The 21,943-nt window shown below is 39.3% G+C and overlaps 12 protein-coding genes across 12 annotated transcripts; 8 read left to right on the forward strand and 4 right to left on the reverse strand. All coding sequences in view use genetic code 12, as the record gives it.

The window, feature by feature from the left end:
* Positions 1-233: 233 nt before the first annotated feature.
* Positions 234-1,679, forward strand: DEHA2A09438g (DEHA2A09438p; the record flags this gene model as incomplete). The annotated part of the gene is made up of 1 exon (XM_456740.1): positions 234-1,679. The coding sequence occupies one exon, from the start codon at positions 234-236 to the stop codon at positions 1,677-1,679; it is 1,446 nt and encodes a 481-aa protein (XP_456740.2).
* A 412-nt stretch (positions 1,680-2,091) lies between these two features.
* DEHA2A09460g (40S ribosomal protein S2) lies at positions 2,092-2,850 on the reverse strand (the record flags this gene model as incomplete). The annotated part of the gene is made up of 1 exon (XM_456741.1): positions 2,092-2,850. The coding sequence occupies one exon, from the start codon at positions 2,848-2,850 to the stop codon at positions 2,092-2,094; it is 759 nt and encodes a 252-aa protein (XP_456741.1).
* A 691-nt stretch (positions 2,851-3,541) lies between these two features.
* DEHA2A09482g (DEHA2A09482p) lies at positions 3,542-4,090 on the forward strand (the record flags this gene model as incomplete). The annotated part of the gene is made up of 1 exon (XM_456742.1): positions 3,542-4,090. One exon carries the CDS (start codon positions 3,542-3,544, stop codon positions 4,088-4,090), a length of 549 nt encoding a protein of 182 aa, XP_456742.1.
* Positions 4,091-5,518: 1,428 nt separating this feature from the next.
* Positions 5,519-6,991, forward strand: DEHA2A09504g (DEHA2A09504p; the record flags this gene model as incomplete). Its single annotated transcript, XM_002769972.1, has 1 exon — positions 5,519-6,991. One exon carries the CDS (start codon positions 5,519-5,521, stop codon positions 6,989-6,991), a length of 1,473 nt encoding a protein of 490 aa, XP_002770018.1.
* Positions 6,992-9,091: 2,100 nt separating this feature from the next.
* On the forward strand, positions 9,092-12,676 carry DEHA2A09526g (DEHA2A09526p; the record flags this gene model as incomplete). Its single annotated transcript, XM_456745.1, has 1 exon — positions 9,092-12,676. The coding sequence occupies one exon, from the start codon at positions 9,092-9,094 to the stop codon at positions 12,674-12,676; it is 3,585 nt and encodes a 1,194-aa protein (XP_456745.2).
* Positions 12,677-12,820: 144 nt separating this feature from the next.
* Positions 12,821-13,057, reverse strand: DEHA2A09548g (DEHA2A09548p; the record flags this gene model as incomplete). The annotated part of the gene is made up of 1 exon (XM_456746.1): positions 12,821-13,057. One exon carries the CDS (start codon positions 13,055-13,057, stop codon positions 12,821-12,823), a length of 237 nt encoding a protein of 78 aa, XP_456746.1.
* A 186-nt stretch (positions 13,058-13,243) lies between these two features.
* On the forward strand, positions 13,244-14,140 carry DEHA2A09570g (DEHA2A09570p; the record flags this gene model as incomplete). Its single annotated transcript, XM_456747.1, has 1 exon — positions 13,244-14,140. The coding sequence occupies one exon, from the start codon at positions 13,244-13,246 to the stop codon at positions 14,138-14,140; it is 897 nt and encodes a 298-aa protein (XP_456747.2).
* A 95-nt stretch (positions 14,141-14,235) lies between these two features.
* Positions 14,236-15,282, reverse strand: DEHA2A09592g (DEHA2A09592p; the record flags this gene model as incomplete). Its single annotated transcript, XM_456748.1, has 1 exon — positions 14,236-15,282. One exon carries the CDS (start codon positions 15,280-15,282, stop codon positions 14,236-14,238), a length of 1,047 nt encoding a protein of 348 aa, XP_456748.1.
* A 275-nt stretch (positions 15,283-15,557) lies between these two features.
* DEHA2A09614g (DEHA2A09614p) lies at positions 15,558-16,805 on the forward strand (the record flags this gene model as incomplete). The annotated part of the gene is made up of 1 exon (XM_456749.1): positions 15,558-16,805. The coding sequence occupies one exon, from the start codon at positions 15,558-15,560 to the stop codon at positions 16,803-16,805; it is 1,248 nt and encodes a 415-aa protein (XP_456749.2).
* Positions 16,806-16,919: 114 nt separating this feature from the next.
* DEHA2A09636g (DEHA2A09636p) lies at positions 16,920-17,867 on the reverse strand (the record flags this gene model as incomplete). Its single annotated transcript, XM_456750.1, has 1 exon — positions 16,920-17,867. The coding sequence occupies one exon, from the start codon at positions 17,865-17,867 to the stop codon at positions 16,920-16,922; it is 948 nt and encodes a 315-aa protein (XP_456750.2).
* A 189-nt stretch (positions 17,868-18,056) lies between these two features.
* DEHA2A09658g (DEHA2A09658p) lies at positions 18,057-18,905 on the forward strand (the record flags this gene model as incomplete). The annotated part of the gene is made up of 1 exon (XM_456751.1): positions 18,057-18,905. One exon carries the CDS (start codon positions 18,057-18,059, stop codon positions 18,903-18,905), a length of 849 nt encoding a protein of 282 aa, XP_456751.2.
* Positions 18,906-19,925: 1,020 nt separating this feature from the next.
* DEHA2A09680g (DEHA2A09680p) lies at positions 19,926-21,323 on the forward strand (the record flags this gene model as incomplete). Its single annotated transcript, XM_456752.1, has 1 exon — positions 19,926-21,323. One exon carries the CDS (start codon positions 19,926-19,928, stop codon positions 21,321-21,323), a length of 1,398 nt encoding a protein of 465 aa, XP_456752.2.
* Between the last annotated feature and the right edge of the window lie 620 nt (positions 21,324-21,943).

A 21,943-nucleotide genomic window follows, 5' to 3' on the forward strand; every position in this document is an offset into this window, starting at 1 on the left:
CATTCATTGCAATCATAACGTATTCTGAATACACAACCTTCGGACTACAAGACTTCCATGAATGTGATGTCCTTTTTCAGTACAATAAAGGAAGCTACAGTGGGTGTACATTTTTTTGTATTAGTCACGTGAATTTGACATGATGGCGAGTTCAAACCAAGTTTTTTTTCTTTTATTGGTATTTAATAGATACTTCTTCTTTACATTAATAACAATCGCCATCATCGATAAACATGTCAGGATTCGATCCAGAAGGACCAATAGGTCAACAGTTGAAGGCTTCATTAGTCGTTGAATTATCAAATAAGTTTAATATTGCTGACGATGCTGAAGATGTATCAGAATTCATACTAGTCCTAATTGGAAGCAACAAGACCGCTAGTGAAATATCATCGGAAGTCAGAGAGCTTGTAGATATCCCTATAGATGAGGCATTCGTCAATACTATTTTTGCGGAAATTCAGAGATTGATGACCCAGGGACAAGGTGTGCAACAGCAGCCAGCGTCAGAACAGGCACAACCGCCATCGCAACAACCCATTGAACAACAACAAATCCCACAACAAGTACCACAACAAGTACCACAGCAAGTACCACAACCAGCACAGCAGCTAATTCAACAACCAACAGAACAACCGGTACAACAATCACTGGAAGTTGATCAGCTTGAACACTCTATGGAGGATGCACAGGTTCAGCCACAACAACACGATATGCTAATGAATTTACCTACAGGTCCAAAGGGACTTCAGAACCGCAATCAACACACCAATAACAAGTTCAATAATCGTGGTGGTATCAATAAGAATACCAATAATAGAAACGGCCTTAAGAAATCATTTGCCATGCAGAATCCTGGTAATTTTGAAAAGGTTTTGGCAATGAGTAATTCGAATGTCACAAACTTAAAGCAATTCGTCCAGAAACCAGCAAAAGGGCGTTGTAGAGATTTCCCATACTGTAATAATAAAGAATGTCAGTTTTCGCATCCTACCAAGTTGTGTTTTGCATTTCCAAATTGTTCTAATCCACCAGGAACCTGTAACTATTTACATCCAGTCGAAGATGACGAATTAATGGCAAAATTGGCCAAATCAAAGCAAGAATACATGGAAAAGAAGAAGAATACTGAAAGCGCAGGTACGATTGGTATTTGTAAGTTTGGTATGCTTTGTTCGAAAGATATTTGTCCATTCGGTCATCCAACTCCGGCAAACAAAGAAGCTAAGGTTTTAGTTTTACAATGGTGTCCAGATGGAAAAACATGCCAAGATGTGAATTGTACAAAGGCCCACCCATCTCCAAATTATCAGGCTCCACAAGTAGAAATGAAGCCAAAACCTAAACCGGCTCAACCTGAATTGACCTTGGAACAATGTAAATTCGGTCCATCCTGTACCAATTTAAAGTGCCCAAGAAGACATGCTACTACACCAGTTGTGTGTCGTGAAGGAGCTAACTGTGTTAGAATCGATTGTTTCTTTTCTCATCCAATTGATGAAGATTGCAGATTTGGTATTAATTGTACCAACAAGACATGTATGTTCAGACACCCAGAAGGTAGAAATCTTCCTAATCCATCAAATACCTGGTCAAAAGTTCCAGAGAATGCTACGAATGAAAGATCTTTTGCGGTTCCAGAGGATCAAGTAATGGAACAAGCTAGACAAGAAAGCTAATGATGCGACCCTTTTTTACTCTTAATTTTTATTAAAGTCCTTGACTTCTTATGTATTAGTATATTATATTATAACAATAAAAAAAAAAAAACAAAAAAAAAAAAAATCAAAGAAAAGATAGAAAGTATAAAGAAAAAAGGTGAACTATTGATTCAGCTCACTTCACTACCGTATCACAACTGGTTTTTGATACGGCCCCTCTTGTAGAAACCACTAATGATTGAATGAAAGTATATTATATAGTCATAGACTTGCATTAAATATTTTATATTATTGATAATATTTGTCGATTCGAGCTCGTAGACTTATGTTCATTTGCAGGCACGATTGAATACAAATACCCAATGGTATTACAGATTTATTATTTTATGAAGATTTTTATTACAAATACCTATACAAAGAACTAAATAATTTAGTATCTTCTCTTGGAACCAGCAGCTTCTTCAGCGTAGACATCTAATGGGGATGGAGCTAATGGAGCTTCAGTCCATAAGTTTGGAGTCAAGAAAGCGTAAGTGTTACCAATAGCAATGAAAGCAGCCTTTAAGGTGTTTTCAGTGGTTCTGGTAGAACCGGAAGAAGAAGTATAGACATCTTCAACACCAGCTAATTGCATCAATTTCTTGACGGCTGGGGAAGCGACAATACCCTTACCTCTTGGAGCTGGGATTAATCTGACAGCAACGGAACCACACTTACCGGTAACCTTGGTTGGTAAAGAGTGTGGAGCACCTAAGTTAGTACCCCAGTAACCTCTTCTGATTGGGATAATGGATAACTTGGCAATGATGATGGCAGCCTTAATAGCAGAAGCGACTTCCTTGGCGGTCTTGATACCTAAACCAACGTGACCGTTAGAATCACCAATAACAACAACAGCCTTCATTCTGGTTCTTTGACCGGCTCTGGTTTGCTTTTGGACGGATCTGATCTTCATGACTTCATCCTTTAATTCTGGTAATAATTGGTCAATGATTTGGTATTCCTTGACTGGTAAAGAGTGTAAGTAGATTTCTTCTACGGAGGTGATCTTACCTGCCTTCACTAATCTACCTAACTTGGTGACTGGAGTCCATCCCTTTTCTTCATCTCTTCTACCTCCTCTTCTTGGCTTACCTCCTCTGTTGGAACGAGCGAAGTTTCTCTTTGGTGCTGCAGCTTCAGTAGACATTTTATACTATGTTTATTCTATTCGTCGGAATGTTACGTGGAAAGCCGGGGATTATGGTTTTCGATCGACAAATGTGAATTAATATTCAAAAGAAGAGAACCTTCGTGGGATGGTACGGTGAAAAATTAGTCGTGAAAAATTTGAGGACGTAATTAGATGTTACACAAAACATATTGCACCACAAAACCGATTTTTCGCAAAAATTCGTCCATCGTGAATTCTTCTAAATCGTAGGGTCGATGCCCTTAGATCATACCGACCGAACCAATGACCATGTCACAGGACCTCTCACAGGTTCTTCTTGTTCTCGCCGATAAGAATTATTGCTAATTCCCGTAGATAGGCCAGACCCGGAACTCGCAAAGAGGTGTCAAGAGATATAGATGGTCATAAAAAACGATATTTGGGAACGAAGTACAACAACTATGGGTGTAGACAGATATGGAAAGTCAATTGATCGAAAATAAGCGGTGAAGGGGTCGAAAAATCCAGTTTGTATGACCATATATCAGAGTAGTTCATTGTATACAGGGACAGCAATAGAGCAATAAAATTAAATTCATCATCAGCAAAATAGATTCACGGTTGACCCCTGGTATCACACAGTAATATAAATTAATACAAGGGCTTTTCTTTGATTCTTTATATAGTTTTCAAAGGATACGAATTAATTTAACAAATACTACATAAGATGTCTACATATGCTGATGCTGCTGCTTCCTCAGGACCAATAGGTGCCGAAAAGATCCCGGAACCTCCAAAGGTTAAGAATACCAGTAACCCAAACGGTAACGTTGAAACATTGGACGAGGATGAATTCGAAGAATTCAAGAAGAAGACTAATGCTGCAGTTGAACGTGGTGCCAAAAAGGTCAAGGACTTCTCCAAGGAAGCCAATGAGAATGGTGAGGCATACCTTAACAAATTCATAGCTAGTGTCAAGACAGGAATTGACAACGTCACCAAGAGTGTGCGTGACTTTACTGCCAACTTTGGTGATAACTCAACTCAATTAGTGGCCAAGGCTTCCGAAGAGTTCAAGAATCCAGTAGTCATTACCCAAGCATTGGTTGGTATCAGTGGATTAGTTGCAGGATACATGACCTACTTAGAAAGACATAGAATTCACAGTGACAACAGGGTGGTTTTAGCAACTCACGGGGCCATTATAACTGGTTTGATTGTGGCCGATGGTTATTTATTCCAAAAATATTACCCACAATACAAGAGCAAGAAATAAGTATTTAGTTAGCCTAAATGTAATTGCTCTGCTTTATAATAAATAAGATCAGAAATCAATATTTAGGTCCTCTTTGTAGTATGTGAACAAGCTGATTAGTATGTCAGAGATAGATATCTACAGATTGCATTAGCTTAATATACTATTGTGCACGATCATACTTAGCTACACATGAAGGGGTCTACCGGATACGCGAGCCTGACATGATATACTTGAGCTGGTACACAATTTAGACACAAGGAACTTGCAAGTAGTGGAGTTAAATAGATATCGGGATGTCCGATCGGACGCCGATACGACTCAGGATACTCTAAATTGAGACACGACTAAGAATCATGAACGGTTATCATCGCTGCCAGATGAATAAGTTGAAATATCTGGTTCATGGCAGCATAGTGACCGCCGCGGGTCAACTACACAACTATATTTGCCATGCAAATACATGCATGAAAACCCGAGTCAATATCGGCATTCAACAGTCGATTAGCGAGAACGACTGGTTTCAGAGTGGTGCAAACAAGACGGCAATTTAATTAGTGCAGATTTTGAATTCTACCTTTGTTTCTCGTCGCGCGATGCTACGCGGCAGACGTCAGCAATCACCAATGTGTTTGCATACTTCGTCCTGTCATTCGTCGATGTTAGCAAACATTATTCATAACAAATGACTGTCAGACTACAGAAAACCGTGTCCTCTCGTCATGGCCACCCCACCAATTACAGTTACTTCAACTTGTACCGTATCGTACTTTTTTCGTCGTTGTCGCTTCTTCCCTAATTCCGTCCCTCTATAAATTCACCTCTTTCATATTTCCCTGTTATCTCCGATGACGCACCGAACTTAAATTACTATGAAAACCTTGCCACAGGCGGGCACCGCTCACTGCCCCCACTAGCTACTAGCTACTTCGTCCGTATATCTGATCGGGCATCCCAGTCATTCGTTTTATTGTTTATTTCTTCGGTAGCCATATTTTATATGTATTGAGGGCTTGCTATTGCCCAAGCGAATATACATGTAAGACTTTTCTGTTGTGACGATTTTATGTCATGACTATAGTGTCAGTGATAGGCTGTAATGTTACATTATTCTCACGTGGAGGAGCGCACAACAAGGAATCATTCCCCGGGTATAGTATAGCCCACTGCACACCAACCTATACGTATAGTCACAGCGAACATTTTCTAACCTGCATAATACGGGCTTCTATATGCGTACACTAACAATTTTCAAAGGTTAAAGTTTATTCTTAAGGAGATTCCGCATTTGGCATAAATACGATAGAATCATATGGTACATAATTGTTGATGTACTTGATTGTCACCAAAGTATAAAAATATTCTTGCAGCTCTTTTATATAAGTTGGAGAAGTCTCGCTTGCGAAGTAAAAATTGCACTAAATATAAATTTTCGATTGAGATTTATTGATGGATTTTATGATTTATGGGAAGATGGTTGAACCCGAATACACTCAATATGATGATACCCGCACCAGTTACGAGGAACCGGCCGATTTTTTCGAAGACAGTGTAATGGGAATAGGAAGTAATAGCGGAACGATGTTGACAGGGCATCTGAACTGTGGTAATACGTACAACAGCAACCCTTGGGTGACTGATGTGGCAACAAGCACCCAGGCTCAACTGGGACCGTATTTGTCATACCCAACGAACGGCGGATACGGTGGAAGCATATACCGTTGCGACAATAGGATGACACAAGGCTCTATGGATCTCTCGGGGGCTATTGGAAATGAGGTTAATGGGACTTACATGGATCCAACGATCGAGCTTTCGGGCTACAACTATAACATGGACGCCTTACCGATGCCGAACCACTACACTCAGAATCTGTTACTTCCGTTCAACTCGACATCATCGTTGAATTCGATGAACTCTGTTAACGCATTAAATACATATACATCAGCATCAGAATTGGGTGCAGAAGGCTATTCCGCCTCTGGAGGGTCTATGGCCCCTGGAGGGTCTATGACTCTAGGATACCCGTCTCCTATATCGCATCGTCAATCACCATTGCAGATACAACAACAAAAGGCTAGATTGAAGATTAAAACCGAAAAAACCGACACAAAGAAGCGCTACAGGATCATCAGAGGCGTATCAGCAGGAGGGTGTTCGACTAGGCCTCCCAAGTACCTCGTAGACTCCAACGCTCTATACTTACCAATAGAGTTGCATATTAATGGCGCTTTAGTCGAAGAGATATGCTATCCTCCTTGGAATGCATCTGAAAAGGAGGATCGCCGAAGGATTATACGTATCGAACGGGTCCAGAATGGGCACAAATTGCTGGCCAATTTTTCTATCGTAGGAGGAGCTAACGAAAATCCTATAACTTTACCGGCACCACCAGATACCGACGTCATCGAAGTGTCGTGTTTGGAATGCACTACGATTTTATCCGAGGCTGACGTTCAAAGTGCCAGCGACGATGATCTGACTATTCCGATCAACGGCGTTCGTGACGGTAAGTATAACCAGTACTATATCACATCGGTAGAAGTGATCGAAATAGTTGAATTACTCATTGGTACCCAATCGATGGACCCAGCTGATAGAAGGAAAGAAAGAGGCAGAATAAGATCTAACTTGGTTCCGTTCTGGTCCAGGAAACCCATTTCTTCCCGGATGCAAGATATCCCTTCAACACATACTTCCAGATCGCCGAACTACCTCGGTAAAGACACCCATCTCACGAATCAAGATTATAGATTCGAATTGGCTAAAAGAATAATGGCATATGAAATCAGGAAACCTAGGGGTTTCGACAAGGAAGTGAGGATCCTCAGATGGGATAAATTGATCCCTGCTTTGAAAAGAGCATTACAAACCTACTACACCGAAATACCTGGTTCTGATTCTTCTATAGATTTCTCTTAAACCTTCTTGCATATGTTACTTTAGGGTAATAGAATTAATACATGTAAATTATACTACTTGTTTTTGCTTCATACTTTTTGTTCTCTATCCTGTCGGATTATCGTAATTTGTCGTCGGCACCATTCCCTAATGAAATCAAGTTTCGAGCAATTGATTTAGAGGGCCACGCGCATACGCCTTATTGGCTGTACATATTCTTGTCATGTATAGTGCGGATTTGTTAGGGTCGCTTAAGCAGGTGCAATAATTGTTTTGTTGTAAGCAACATGTAGGGAGGTGCAGATGCCCACTTTCTATTTCTAAGCGGCAAACTGTACAGTGATCGCCCATACTTTGCTGGTGCCCGCTTGTAGCACGGCGATAGACTACAGATGGATGAATGGATAATAGATAAAGAAATTTCGATGTTGCTATCAATATGCGTTACTTTTCGTAATGTGTGGTGTTCTGAATCTCAGTGCCGAGAATGCTTACTAGCCTTAAACTATCAAGTACGAATATTGTAGATTTTCTGACAAATCCCATGTGATAAAGTGGGGAAATACTGTTAACGATGGTTTTTTTACGCATGAAGGATGTGCCGCATCTTCAATATTTTCAAGACACCCATCAACTTTAGTTCTTCATTGATGACCTTGGGCCCTACGAGCATTTAGTTAGTGTGATCATAGCTATAGTCATTACAGATGAATGGTAAACTTTGACCAGCGTGGAAAGATCAATATTGCGCCATCACGTTTATGAGATATTATGCTTAATGCGCATGCACGCAATGGTGTTTCTGTGCGTCAAAGAGGCGGTTCTAAGGCTCATAAATATTATATCGGTAGAAGCTTCCATCTATTGTTCGATGTTATTGTCGGCAATAACCGGATTTAGCTCTGATGACAGATGACATAAGCAGGCCATTTCGCTAGTCGGTGTTGTCTGATGACATCATATGTGCGACTCTGGTTGAGAAGACCTATAAGATGACTACTTTGCGACCGCTATATATATGATCGTGAATAGGATATTTTTCACAGTTGCGAGTCTGAATAACGCGGGTATGTCCATGTACTGCAAAAACTTTGTGCAAGCTAATACGCTACATACACTCGTTTAATGTTTTTAGTGATTTAAATGACTTTAAGAGGGTCGTGTGCACCCCATCCTGTTAGACGTGTCTCAATGGTAGATGCGCCTGGCAATTAATCTTGAAAGTTAACACTTTCATACCCAGTCCATAGTGCTGTTCATCATCATGTCGAACGCTGGGTACCTTTTCCAGTGACTACTGGCGTCATAAAACTATCAAATCCTGAAGTTGCAGCCAAAATAAAATCCCATCTTATTCGGAATGAAACCTCTTTCACCCTCAGAAATTTCATAATGCTCATCTCAAGATAATTGCAACTTACACTTTCTAACTGGTAAAACCATCTCCCCTTATTAGTATTAAGAATTCTCTAAGACACTCATAAACATATAAGGTGTACAAGTGCGATCTTAGATTTATCCCTTTCAATTACGTAAACATACGACGATCGAAGGACGCGTCTAAGGCTGTACGCGCTTAATTAACATAGCTACATTTTGCCTGAAAACGTATATACTATTCGAAGGATTGTCTGACAAGTTTATACATTCTAATATTAGACATTCTGCAAATCCTTCACTAATACTGTTTTTATATCAATACAAGCTTCTTTTACTTCTACATTTGATAAAATTTCAACCTATTAAAACTTGTGGCATTAGTGAAATATTTTTTTGGCACGGTCCACGTTATAAAAAATTTCACGAGATTGGGCTATATCAATTGCTCCACAGAATTAGTCACATTAAACTAGAGAAGGTTTTACAGAAAGCGACGAAAGTACATCATATACGAGGAAGAACACATCTCGCAACAGTGACATTAACTACAGCTAATAGAATAAACCAGATAACGACACTCTGGTATTTTTTGAAAGATTTTGATAGATTTCAACTTGGTCCTAAGATTTTATCCATACGGACGGCCAATACGAACAGAAGAATAGACTACGTAACCGAGGAGACGGCCAGAAAGAGAAGTTAAATTAATAGAACACACATACAAGTCAACGATATACAAACATGAGTGGGTCAGGGATTTCCAATCAGGATAACTTTGAGGACTTTTTGTTGAGTAACCAATTTTATGTGGGACCATCAAATTCCCAGAACCATATCACCAACTTGAGAAAGTCGGTACAGATACCAAATTCGATGTCAAATACGTCAATACATGCTGGCTTGAGCAACGAGCTGGTGGGTGCAAACCAACAGAGAACTAGCATTATGAAGGTATCACCTTCGATGAAAGCGTTGGAAAGTATTCTTTCGGAAAAAAATAATTCGGCGCCGGCAATCGTTTCAGAAAGAATTGTAGAGGAAGATGAAGACCAAGGACAATTCCCCCCTAGTTCGGGGTTGTCGGCTAACTATACTACCGAAGATCCAAATCGAGGGTCGACCTACTCGGTGCAAACTTTCGAAACGGCCCATTCTGAAAATTCGTTTAGTGATACTATTAATATGAATGCTAACGAATCACTTCATAAAAGCCAGAAGTCCATGAGTACGATTGACGATGGGTATAACACTAACGATGATACACCAGTTCTCGTGAATCCGGCACAATTTCAAACATTCACACAGGTCAATGGATCTAACAAGAATTCCATACATCCAATCAGGGTTGTACATGAATCGTCTGTAGAAGACCTAGACGGACAATCGACCGATGTATCAAACGGAACCTTAGATAACAAAGACATTGAACAGGATGATACGTTAGTAGGAAATGAAGGAGTACTCAAAAGTCAATACGAACAACAACAGCAAAAATTCAAGCAGAGGCAAAAGGAGTTAGTTGAAGAACAAAGAATTCAAAGAGAGTTGCAACAAAAGGAAGCGGAGATTCAAGAATTAAAGAAACAAAGAGATGCTCAAGAGCAAAGAAAACAAAAGGAATTTTTTGAACTTGAACAAAAAAAGCATGAACAACAAACTATTACAAACCCAGTTTCTAGTTTATTGCTTCCTGAAACAGGCAAAGCGGTGAAGAAGCCAGCTGTAAAACAACAAGAAAAGGGTTCTTCGATTAATACTACTACCGCCTATCCCGAACCGTTGAAGAGATCTCCCCATACTAGATCTAATTCAACGTTTTCCTTGTCATTTACAAAGAACAAAGAACAACCCCCATTACCAGGAACTCATAAGAGAAGTAGCACATTTAGCGATTTATCAGCTGTTTCTAAAGGTGCAGAGAAACCTTCAACCGCAAAAAGATTTAGCTTCAAGAACTTATTTAAATCCAGGTCGAAGACTACCAAAAACGAAGATGACGACCTAGTGTCGAAGCCAAGAAAGTTAAGTTCAAAATCCTATTCTACTCCAAATATCGCAGGCTTCAATAATGAACCAAATGTGATAGAAGGAGCGAAGAAAATGACAACGACCAACAAGAATAGAAAGAGTGAAAAGGTAGTATCAGGCTCTTATGATAAACAGTCCCCATTACCTCAACCACCACAAGAGAAACCTTCTCATAAACCTTCAATGTCTTCAAGTGCCTCGCTTTTAAGTGTTTTCAAGAAAGATAAAACGTCTGAAATTTCATCAAAGCTGATCAAATCAGAAAATCAAGAACAAGTATCGAAGAAGGCAAAACCTAATCAAAATGATGTCGAGGAAGAAGAAGAAGAAGAAGAAGAAGAAGAAGAAGAAGAAGAAGAAGTTACCCCAACTACTAATTTCTTGAATAAAAACCCATCCAATTCAATTCCAAATGTAAACTTTATCAGAGAAGTTAACGATGATGATTACAATCCAAACAAAAATTACCCGACACCAACAATTACTGAGACCAATTATGATAATAATAATATAATTAGTAACCATAATTCTCAAACGTTAAAGTCTAAGGAGGTTGAGGCCAGTAATGACGAATTGTTGATACCAGAGAGTGATACTTTGTTGAATAATGATAGCTTGTTTGGATCACCATTTAAAGTTGATTACAGGCCTTCAACGAATACTCCTAAACTTGAAACCCCTCATAATAAATTAACAAGCCTCAGTAAAGAAGAGAAGCTGAAGGCCAAACCGGATGTAAACGATCAATTACTAGGCGAAACTCTCTTTCCAAAATCATTGAGTGTACAGGAAGTGGAGAGTATTGTTTCTTTAGAAAGATCAAGATCCATGAGATCAATAAAATCCAATAAAAGAAACTCATTTATTAATTACGATGGGAGTGATGAGAACATTATCCAGTATGGCGGCACTAGAACAAATTCCCCAAATTTAGATTCCACTAATATGAGTAGATCGAATAGTATCCTCAAGAATTCTAATTCAAAGAAAAACTTAAATGTCGAAAACATGAATTCAATCAACGCCCAGATGCTCAATGATGAATCCATGGAAAATTATGACGATCTCATCGAGTTTACAGATTATATTGACCTTGACAATTTGGATTTTTCCATTTCTCCAAAGGAAATCGTCGAGAAATCACCAGTTATCATGTCCTCTTCTCCTTCTTTACTTTCGGAAAAATTTGATCTGTTTCAACAAAAGAATCAACAACCATTAATGAATGGATATGTTGATAATAAACTTAGCGGCTCATCAGACAAAGAGTTCGACAGTAGTTCCATTCAAGAGATTCCACCTCCAGTAGGATATTTAAGACCTTCTGAGGCTCCACCAATAATTTTAAATACTCCACCACCCAGCCAAGACGATGATCCTGAACAGCATATACTCTTATCCCAAACCGACGAAGAACAAGCAAAAGTTCCCGTGGAAGAAATTGAGTCTAATGAACCTGTTCAAGGTCCTCTAACTCCTAATTTGGAAATTATTAATGCCACTCAAATTCCAGAATCCCCAGAATCAATCAACGATTCGGCCGAACCAACTAATTTAGTTGAAAAATCGCCTATCTTGGCAACTTCATACCAGAACTCGCCCATGGTAAATGAGAACGGCAAAAACATAATGAATAATAGGCCAATATCGATGTCATTCAGGGGACTTAAAGGACCATCTTTCGGTGGGAAGTTAGCAATGCATGATTTAAGAAGTTCTGATTCTCACCAATCATTCAATATGTCCTTTGGAGATGAAGAGGTGGATGAAGAGGAAAATTCTCATGAAGCACGAGTTTCCGAAGTAGGCGGTGGATTTGGATCAAGTGATGAAGAGGACGATGATTCCTTCGACAGAGCTGAAGATAAGGAAAATGAATACAGTAATCCAGTGATTGCACACCAACAAGTATCGTCGAAATTCGGCCAAGAGAATAACTTCTCTCCGTTGGCCCCTCCTCATCCTTTACCAATATTCACCCATAACAAGATACCACTGATCTCAAGTAATAGTTCGAGTCCTAAGTCGTTTAGTTCGATGTTTTCTCGCAAATTTAAGAAATCGCCTACTATACAAAGTAGTGCAAGAGCTGCCGCAATTAAAAATGAGGTTAGATTCTCATCGAGAATTATCTTGTATGATACCTACAACTGTGATGAATACGACAGGCATCCCGACAATGCTACGTGTAATCAATTGACTCCAGCATTGGCTCAACAAATAAAGGATGAGTTGAATGATTTCAAGAGCGAAATGTCAATCCATGAACATTCCCGTTGTCACACACATTTCTTCTAATTACGTTTGGCTTTAATTAGACCATATAACAGTCTACAGTTACCACTTTATGGTAGTAGTATTGGTTGCATATATACGTGAATTGTGAATTATGAACACTAAAGTAAATACTAATAATATAATATTTTATGATTCTTCTAGATTTTATTTAGCACTTTGCTCTGCGTGAGTTTGTTTAGCACTTCTGAAGATCTTATCCAAAGTTTCATCACCGCTTTTATCGATTCTAGCAACAACTACCTCTGGCTTTTCCATGATTACGATAACATATCCATCAGGTCTTGAATCAACACAAGTTGTTTTGCCCCATGGAGCAACGTCATATTCTTCTAAAGTTATAACCGGTGGTTCACCGTTAATATATTCTGGGTACTCAGACATTTCTTAAACTAACTATCGATGTTTGACTAGTGAATAGTTCATCATTATAGTACCGTAATGGACTTTTCATCTTTGCTATACAAAGTTTACACAAAACCACAAAATGAGTTGCATCAATTTTTCTAGTGAAAGAAGTTTAGTCGATGAGGTGAACTATTAAAGAATTCATTAGCATTTTAAAGCATTATGCCTCATGAACAGAAGTTTGCTATTCCAGGGCAATACATAATACCAACACATAAAGTTGCTGCTGAAAAAGTGGTCGAAAAATATGTTCCAGGTAAAGGTACAACCATATCGTCAATAGATGTTGAAGCAGATCAGGTCAAATCAATTCCAGTTATTGTTGCCACTATAATAGGTAAGATTGTAATCAGAGAAATAGTCGTTAGTGATAAAGAAGACGAAAAGGACGAAGCTGACTCTAAAGACAGTCATATTAAAATCAAGAATTTTGTGGTGAATGTGATTCCAAAATCGAATACTTACATGCAATATCAAGAAGAAGTGGGAGAAGAAGCAATACCAGAGGTTGGGAATATATCTATCAATCTTCCACAAGAAGGAGATGTTGTGCTAGCACGTATTACTAGGTTAAATCCGAGACAAGCGTTTTGCGAGATTTTAACAGTTGAGGGACATGGAAATGTATTAAACGACTCTGGCTTGGGAGCCAACGGCGAAAACGCCCATAGGTCAATCCCAGCTGGGGGTGGTTCTCAAAGTTTAAGCTCGCATACAACTATAGCATCGCAGGCATCGCTGATAAACGCGGTGGCTTCAGACTTGGGTGAAACTTTCAAAGGTATAATTAGAACCCAAGATGTGAGACTGACCGATAGAGATAGAGTCAAAATCATAGAATGTTTTAAGCCAGGTGATATAGTGAGGGCTGTAATTATATCATTAGGAGATGGATCAAACTACTATTTGAGTACTGCTAAAAATGACCTTGGAGTGGTTTTCGCTAGGAGCGAAGGGGGTGCTGGTGGGCTTATGTATGCCGTTGATTGGCAAAATATGATCTGCCCAGAAACAGGTGTAATAGAGAAACGAAAGTGTGCCAAACCTTTTACAAGTTAAATAGTTACGTACAATATTATTACTATTATAAATCATTAAACAAGAAAATTAACTTCAAAGTGTAACGCTGCATTCTATAAATATATCGAACAATATTATGCAACTGGATAAACCAATTCTTCACTTTCGCCTCTTAAATCATATTCTGATAAACCGATCTTGGAACCAAAATTTTCGAATCTCTTCATGTACTTTTGCTTATTACTTTCAGCAATTTTGATCATTTCAGGCCAGTATTTCTCGTGGTCGTATTCGAAATTAAGGTCACCTCCAAAATCCTTATCCAACTGCTCTATTGGAACATACTCTGGGAAAGGCTGATCGAAAACCAATTTTTCTCTCGTTAATGGATCGATAAATGGATGTATAATCTTCAAGAACGTCCATCCCAACCATGGAATATTGGTCAACAATGCCTTACCCAATCTCTCTGGATAATGTGTTTGTAAGATATGCAACACCTGTCTCCCCGTACCCACCGGTGGAATCTTTCCTCCTTCGGTACCAAGAGGCGAGGCCTTGAAGTCTATCAACAACGCCAACGAATCCTGGCCCGAAGGCATGTAATCTATAACTCTTTCTAACATGTATACCATGTGCTGAACCTGTCTCAAGGACGTCTTTGTATTTTGACGTCCCGGCTTCAAATATAAACACGGTCTGGTATCGTTATCATATCCCAAGATAACTTCCTTCCCCGTTTCGTTCTCTGGAGAGCACAATTTCCCATTAACCTCGTTTTCCGAGTCGTAGCACCCAGCAATACCAAACTCACGTCTCCACGCAAGAGTAAGCTCAATCCGGCTAATAGTATCTTCATAGTGCCATTTGGTGGCCCGCAAATACCGGAGAAAGCATTCTCTCGTCAACCACGCTTTTTCCGACTCGCTCAATTCCTTGTACTTGGAACTATCCTTATCCTTCTGGTTAGCTTCACTCACAGCGACCTTGAAGTCTTCCTGCTGGAAATATTTCAAAACTTTATCATATTTTTCTTGTTCTTCACCGTTAAGCCCGATCGCTTCAGGAATTGTACATTTAGAAGAAGCCTTAGTTAATGGAAGGTATAACTTTTCTCCCAAAACTTTCTGTTCCTTCTTAGTCTCGGTTTTAGAATCTTTACCTCTTAACTTTGAAAACATCGTTATTACTACTCGTACCTAGACCTAGAAAACAAATTAAATCACTTTTACGTGTTTCGGTTATCTGCTTATAAAAACTTTTTATCAGCCGGCCGAACAGTAAGACGACTTTGTGTCAATTTTGATCTTTAGGCTCAATAGAGCAGTAGCAAAAAGAAAGGCAATATCTACAAACAATATTGTTACAGAAGTACCACAGTTATTGTTGTTCGTGTCTATTTTAATACATGTGATAGTAAAGAAAAGTACGCATGAACCGAATATAAAAAAATAAAATGGCATCAGTGGATCAAAGTTATAATAATCCCAGAAATAGAAAAAAAGTCTTATCTTTAGTTGAGATAGCTATCAACAAATGTATCCAGCATGTGGCGAAATTAGAAGATGTGGGGGCCACACCATTCCACCTCTTGGTACCAGTATTACGGAGGATGAATGCGAAGCAGTTGGGGCAAATTGAAGAGTTGAGTCCGCAGATCACGCCCGATTCCGATGAGTTGTGGACCAATTTAGTGAGCAAAGAGTTTCCAGATAGGCCAATTTTGGCTAACAGCATAAGGACGAGTAAGGTGAAGAGTAAGAGGGCGAATTTGGTGGCTCCAGCGGGACGGACGCTTATGTTTTGCAATATGCCCATGAAGAGTCTTTACTTCCAATACAGCGATGAGCGCGAGTCGTTCAGACAAGACTCAGCAGAACGGTTACGAAAAATCACCCAGAGGTTGAAAAAAGAAAAGTCGGCGAATTCGATTGTGCCCGTGCCCGAGTTGTTGCGAGACCCTACGGTTCGCCGGCGAAGGTTTGAGGGTGGGTCAGGATACAATCGGTCAGAGGCCTCGTACGGGCCCAAAAACTCGATTCTCAATAAAGCCAGAAAGGAGACTCGAAATAGGTCGTTGATGTTTCCGAACTACGCGCAGAAAGTGAAGAAATATGACCCCTACGAAGCATTCAAATATAAGGACACGCCTAGTGTTCAGCCCGGTCCTCCTATATCGCATTCTCTCCACCAGCCAAGACAACAACCAAGGTTTCCAAAGAGCCAGCAATCAGCACAGCCATCTACACATCCAGCTGCTCCAAGATATGCCCCAAGATTCAACCATGATCGGGCAGAAATATCACCACAGTTGGGCCGTCCTCCAACCATATTTAATGGACAACCCATTCAGCATAGCACTAATATGCCTAGGCCGATCGAACCGGTGCCTAAATTTGTGCTGGCAGCGAACTCTAACTCGTCTAGCCCCAAACCTGCATCCCCACCACTGCATTCATCATTGTCAGAACCTCACAGTCCTCCCACATCAATTTCGTCGTCGTCGTCGCCTCTGCCACGAGCAGTTTCAGAAGCAATAAGAAAGCGAAAGGCAGAGCCGTCGATTTTCCTTACTGGGAATAGAAATAAGAGACCAATGAGGGTACCGAGGGCACAAATGAAAGGGCTGGCCCCATCTAACGACTCGAATACACAACCCCCAAATAAAAAGATCACTTTGATCAAGTCATCGATATTTAATTAGCAAGCCGATCAATTCTATAATTTCTTAATATATTTATTTATTATTATGTTGCGATCTATATCATAATGTACAAATTTAGGTAAGAGGTAATACCTACGAAGGTCCATAAACCGCCTATTTGACCCTTTGTTTCTTTAGCAAGCTGCCGCCAGAGCTATCGCTCAATTTCTTCTTGTATCCTGCACTATCTGTTTTCTTAACATTGTCCTCCTCATCGTTATTATACAAAATATCACTTTTGTCATTATCGTTTCCGACTACAATAGTTTGCTTATATGACTTGATCTTCAATCTTCCATTGACCAAAACTTTTTCGGGATTGTCAGTAACACAGCTTTTAGCCCTGCTATTGTCCAAGCCGACGGTCTTTAATAAGATTAATATATCAGACAGATTACGTACCTGCAATGGTTGTGTCGCACCACTGGAAACGATCAAACCCTTTGATCTTGATGCTCTAATTAATTGCAAAACATTGCTGAAAAAGTACTTTCTAACCAATAAGGCCGTCTTAGACAAACTCATATTGTCGTTTGCCGTTTGAATCGAATATCCTGCCGGCCCCGAAATCATAGGCGAATAGCAGATTTCAAACCTTATACCTTTTTCCAACGCACTTCCAATCGTCTTATGCTTCAAAAAAAATGGCAATTTGCTAGCCATATTAAAGGAGATTACATCAATATCGAGGTTTGTCGTCGCTAACTGTAAGCCCTTTTCACTTGTTGGTTGCACTGCTATCAAGTCAAACGAATTCTGCACTTTCGAGAGTCCTTGACATTGCGATGGATCGTTGATCACTAATGTTAACCTTGTGAACAATTTAAGCCTTGGAAAATTGTCCTTAAAGTAATCTTTTATCATTTTTATTTGGATTGGGTTTATATCTTGTTGATTACTAGGGAACCTAACATTTTCACTTAATGTAAAATTTATAGCGATGTGCGTATAACCCAAGGTACCTAAGGTAGTAATTGTATTAAGGAGAGTTGTGATTTGTTGGGAAGTCGGAGTGGCGGCGTAGTTATTACTAGGCCACGGCACATTCAAATCAAATAACATTATTTGGTCCGGTTAGTTAATTTATCACCATCATCAAATTTTCATTTTTTGTGCAGCTGAGAAATCCGATTTCTTTACTCCAGCCAAAGAACCAAAATAGTCTTGCCACCGCCACTGGGTTTAAAATATATAAAATAGGACATCTTGCTGGTAACTAACCGACTAGTGTATAATATATGGCAATAAACAATGTCACAGGCGGGTGTTAATAAGAATCTATTCGTCAATGAGACAAAAACTCATCCTGATCAAGGTATAATGAACATAGGTAAACAATGCCATAAATGTCAACAAGTTGATTTTCTCCCATTTCATTGTGAATATTGCAACTTTACATACTGCTCGAAGCATCGAAACTTGGAATCCCATCAATGTCCAGCAAAACCACAAGAAAAAACTAGGGCCAACCAACAATACGATGCAACAGCTGCATCTTTATTTCCAGATAGAGAAAAAGATAAATTAAAACTAGAGAATTCGATAAATAATGCCACGCCCAAGGCAACCAATATTCTTGGTCGTAACGGGGCCCAAGGAACGGTGCTTGCCAAGTTTTCCAAATTCTTGAGGCTACAAAAGAACAAGAAAAAGAGCGATAATAAGGTGATGGGGATATTCAAGAAGAAGAGCGTGCCGCAGGCTCGTAGTAAAGTTGCTGAGATGGCAATACTCCGTCGGGAAGCCAAGGGAGACACCAAGGTAGGTGATACCGACAAGATCTATCTCTGGTGTCTATACATCAACCCCAAACAGGTGTCAGAAAATGCAGAAGAGGACATATTTTCCAATATCGACGTTGACATGGAGAAAAAAGCAGTCTGGGTCTCGAAACAGTGGTCGGTGGGTAGGGCCTTGGACTCGATAGCCGATAATTTGAACATCGTCAACATCAATAACCGTACGCGTGAGTCGGATGAGAGACTCTGCATTTGTAAAGTCAACGACGACGACCTGCCGGCAATGGTCGAGACTGCCGATAGATGCTCTAAAGCACTCAAAAACGCCGATGTCATCTATTTAGTCAGAGGCAGTATATAGAATTATTCTGGAACCCAATCTGCGGGTTTCTAGGTCTACTTTTCACCTTATATCGCCATCTTCCTATATCTTCAGTTTGTATTATACCAATGTAATTCAATTACCATCTGTACCACTTCTACTTGTACATTTCTACTAATTTTGGTGTATTTTATATATCTATACAATTATGCAAAAATTCGTATTTTCTGCATTCGACTTCAAAACATTCCGTTTACCTCTAGACTTCTATCCTATATGTCCATTCTAGACACTGCTACATACCATAGGAACACTAACTGACCAGACACCATTAATAACCTCGCTACACCCCTACCACTAATTTCAGGACATATCGGTATATTTTGCATCCATTGGCGATCTACTCCGGGCGCACCGCTACATGGCTTGATTTCTTGCTTGCAAATATACCAAAACTACAACTACTAAAAAATTATCTAGTCTGCATCAAAGTAAAGACGCTTCCAAATACCAACCCCGACCCAAAACACAACAAATCAAAGACCCACACAACCAATGGCCTTAATGTAGAAAATTTTTTCCTAAAAGAAAGGAACATTTCTGTTTTCGGGTTTTGTGTAAGGTCAGCGAAAAAATGTCTTTCATTTGTGTTTTGGAGGTTTATGAACAGCAAAAAACAATATTCTATTCCTTTGATCTACACAATCGAATTATATAGCAATATAATAAGGTGTATTAAAGTTTCTTGGCAAGGTCAGTTCAAGAGATAAAGAATACATAATTGATAATTTTTTTTTGTTAGGTTAAATTATTCGTTTTCTTGTCATACCCTTTGTTTTTATTGCCTAAGTTATTGATTCGAATTGAATCCATCAAGGAATACTGAATCGATTATTTTAGATTGTATTATAGAGAATCATATAGCATTTGCAATAGATTCAGACGTTAATCAACTATTATAATAGAGATATTGACTCGAGGAGGACTGAAATTGACATTTTCAAGATCGTTGAGAATTGCGTATAACGGATCAAAAAATTGTGTTGGGGATCATAGAATATGTCTAACCGTGCACAATTGTCGAATCCGGCGGCGTTAGCGGCTGCTGCCGCATCACATAACCCATCGAGCTCGAATTCGAGTAACAACTCGGTGGTTGGGTTACACTACAAGATAGGAAAGAAGATTGGGGAGGGGTCGTTTGGAGTTATATTTGAAGGTACGAATATAATAAACGGGGTTGCGGTAGCCATCAAATTTGAGCCTAGAAAGACGGAGGCACCCCAGTTGAGAGACGAGTATCGCACTTACAAGCACTTGCAAGGGAGCGAAGGTATTCCAAGTGCTTATTACTTTGGTCAAGAAGGTTTGCATAATATTTTAGTTATTGACTTGTTAGGGCCCTCATTGGAAGACTTGTTTGACTGGTGTGGCAGGAGGTTCTCGGTCAAGACCGTGGCGCAGATTGCGATCCAGATGTTGAGTTTGATTGAAGAAGTCCATCGCCATGATCTTATCTACAGAGACATCAAGCCGGATAACTTTTTGATTGGACGCCAAGGTTTGGTTGACGAGAACCATGTCCATTTAGTCGATTTTGGTATGGCCAAGCAATATAGAGATCCTAGAACTAAACAGCATATTCCTTATAGAGAGAAGAAATCGTTAAGTGGTACCGCTCGTTACATGTCTATCAACACTCATCTTGGGAGAGAACAACTGAGAAGAGATGATTTAGAAGCGTTGGGCCATGTATTCTTCTATTTCTTGAGAGGCCAATTGCCATGGCAAGGGTTAAAGGCACCAACTAACAAGCAAAAATACGAGAAGATTGGTGACAAAAAACGTACTACTCCGGCACTCCAGTTGTGTGACGGCTTACCAAGACAATTTGCTGAATACTTGGACTCGGTACGTAGTTTAGCGTTCGATGCAGAGCCAGCGTATGAAGAATACAGAATGCTATTCTTATCCATATTAGACGACTTAGGACAAGCATGCGATGAAGACTTTGATTGGTTGCATCTTAACAACGGCAAAGGATGGGATTCTAGCATTAATAAGAAGCCAAACTTACATGGTTACGGACATCCAAACCCACCAAACGAAAGAGACAGACGTCATCGTGATCAAAGAAGAAGTAGACAACATCACGCTTCTCATCACCCACAGGCGCCAGCATCACAACAAGCGCAACCTCCTTCGACTCAAATGACTACAGCTCAATTACATCAACAAAAGTTACAACATTTGGTTAACAGACCATTACCACCAATTAAGCAAGAATCACAAACGGGCATGAATGCAAATGCTATGGACGAATCTGCACTTAAGGCACCTCAATCTAAGAATTACGAGAACACTGCAGCAAACAGACAAAACCAATACGACCAGCAACAAATGGTTGATGATAATGAAGAGACTAAAGGATTTTGGTCTAAATTATGCTGCCATTAATTTACTTCTCTTTAGAATCTTAAACTTTATGGTTTAGACGAATATTCAAATGGAATTTGTTTTTTATTCTTTATCCTGTTATTTTTTCTTGTACTTTTTCCTTTCTGCTTAGATCAATATTCCTGGTTTAAATCCATACTACTGTGAATATGAGTTTTCAAAGTGACATTCTAATTCAAATACGATGCACAGACCTTAATTTGTATTACACTTCTTAATACATAATTTTAATAAACATCTTTAGTATACATATGCCTATGCAATAGCGTTTGATCCATTTTTAACAAAAAGGACAAGCCCGAATATGATTTAGATCAGTGTAGTAGGCGATAAATTCATTTGTTCCAGCAAAGAATGAAGTATGCAAGGTACAAACTAAGAATTGATAGAAGATTCAGAGTACCATGTTCTCACTTCATATATGGTTTCCCGTTCCTTTCAAACGGTACTTTCTCGTCTATATTTCTATATACAATAACATTCCTACAATAGCCAGTAAATCGCCTTAGATATGGCTTACTGGTATAAGAATTGAAGATAAACACGTGATACAATATGGAAATTCTATTGATACTAGGTAAATATGAAATATTCAAAAGCTCCTATGGAAGGCAGTGGTC

The sequence above is a fragment of the Debaryomyces hansenii genome (assembly GCF_000006445.2).
Source record: "Debaryomyces hansenii CBS767 chromosome A complete sequence".
Lineage (NCBI taxonomy): Eukaryota > Fungi > Ascomycota > Pichiomycetes > Serinales > Debaryomycetaceae > Debaryomyces > Debaryomyces hansenii.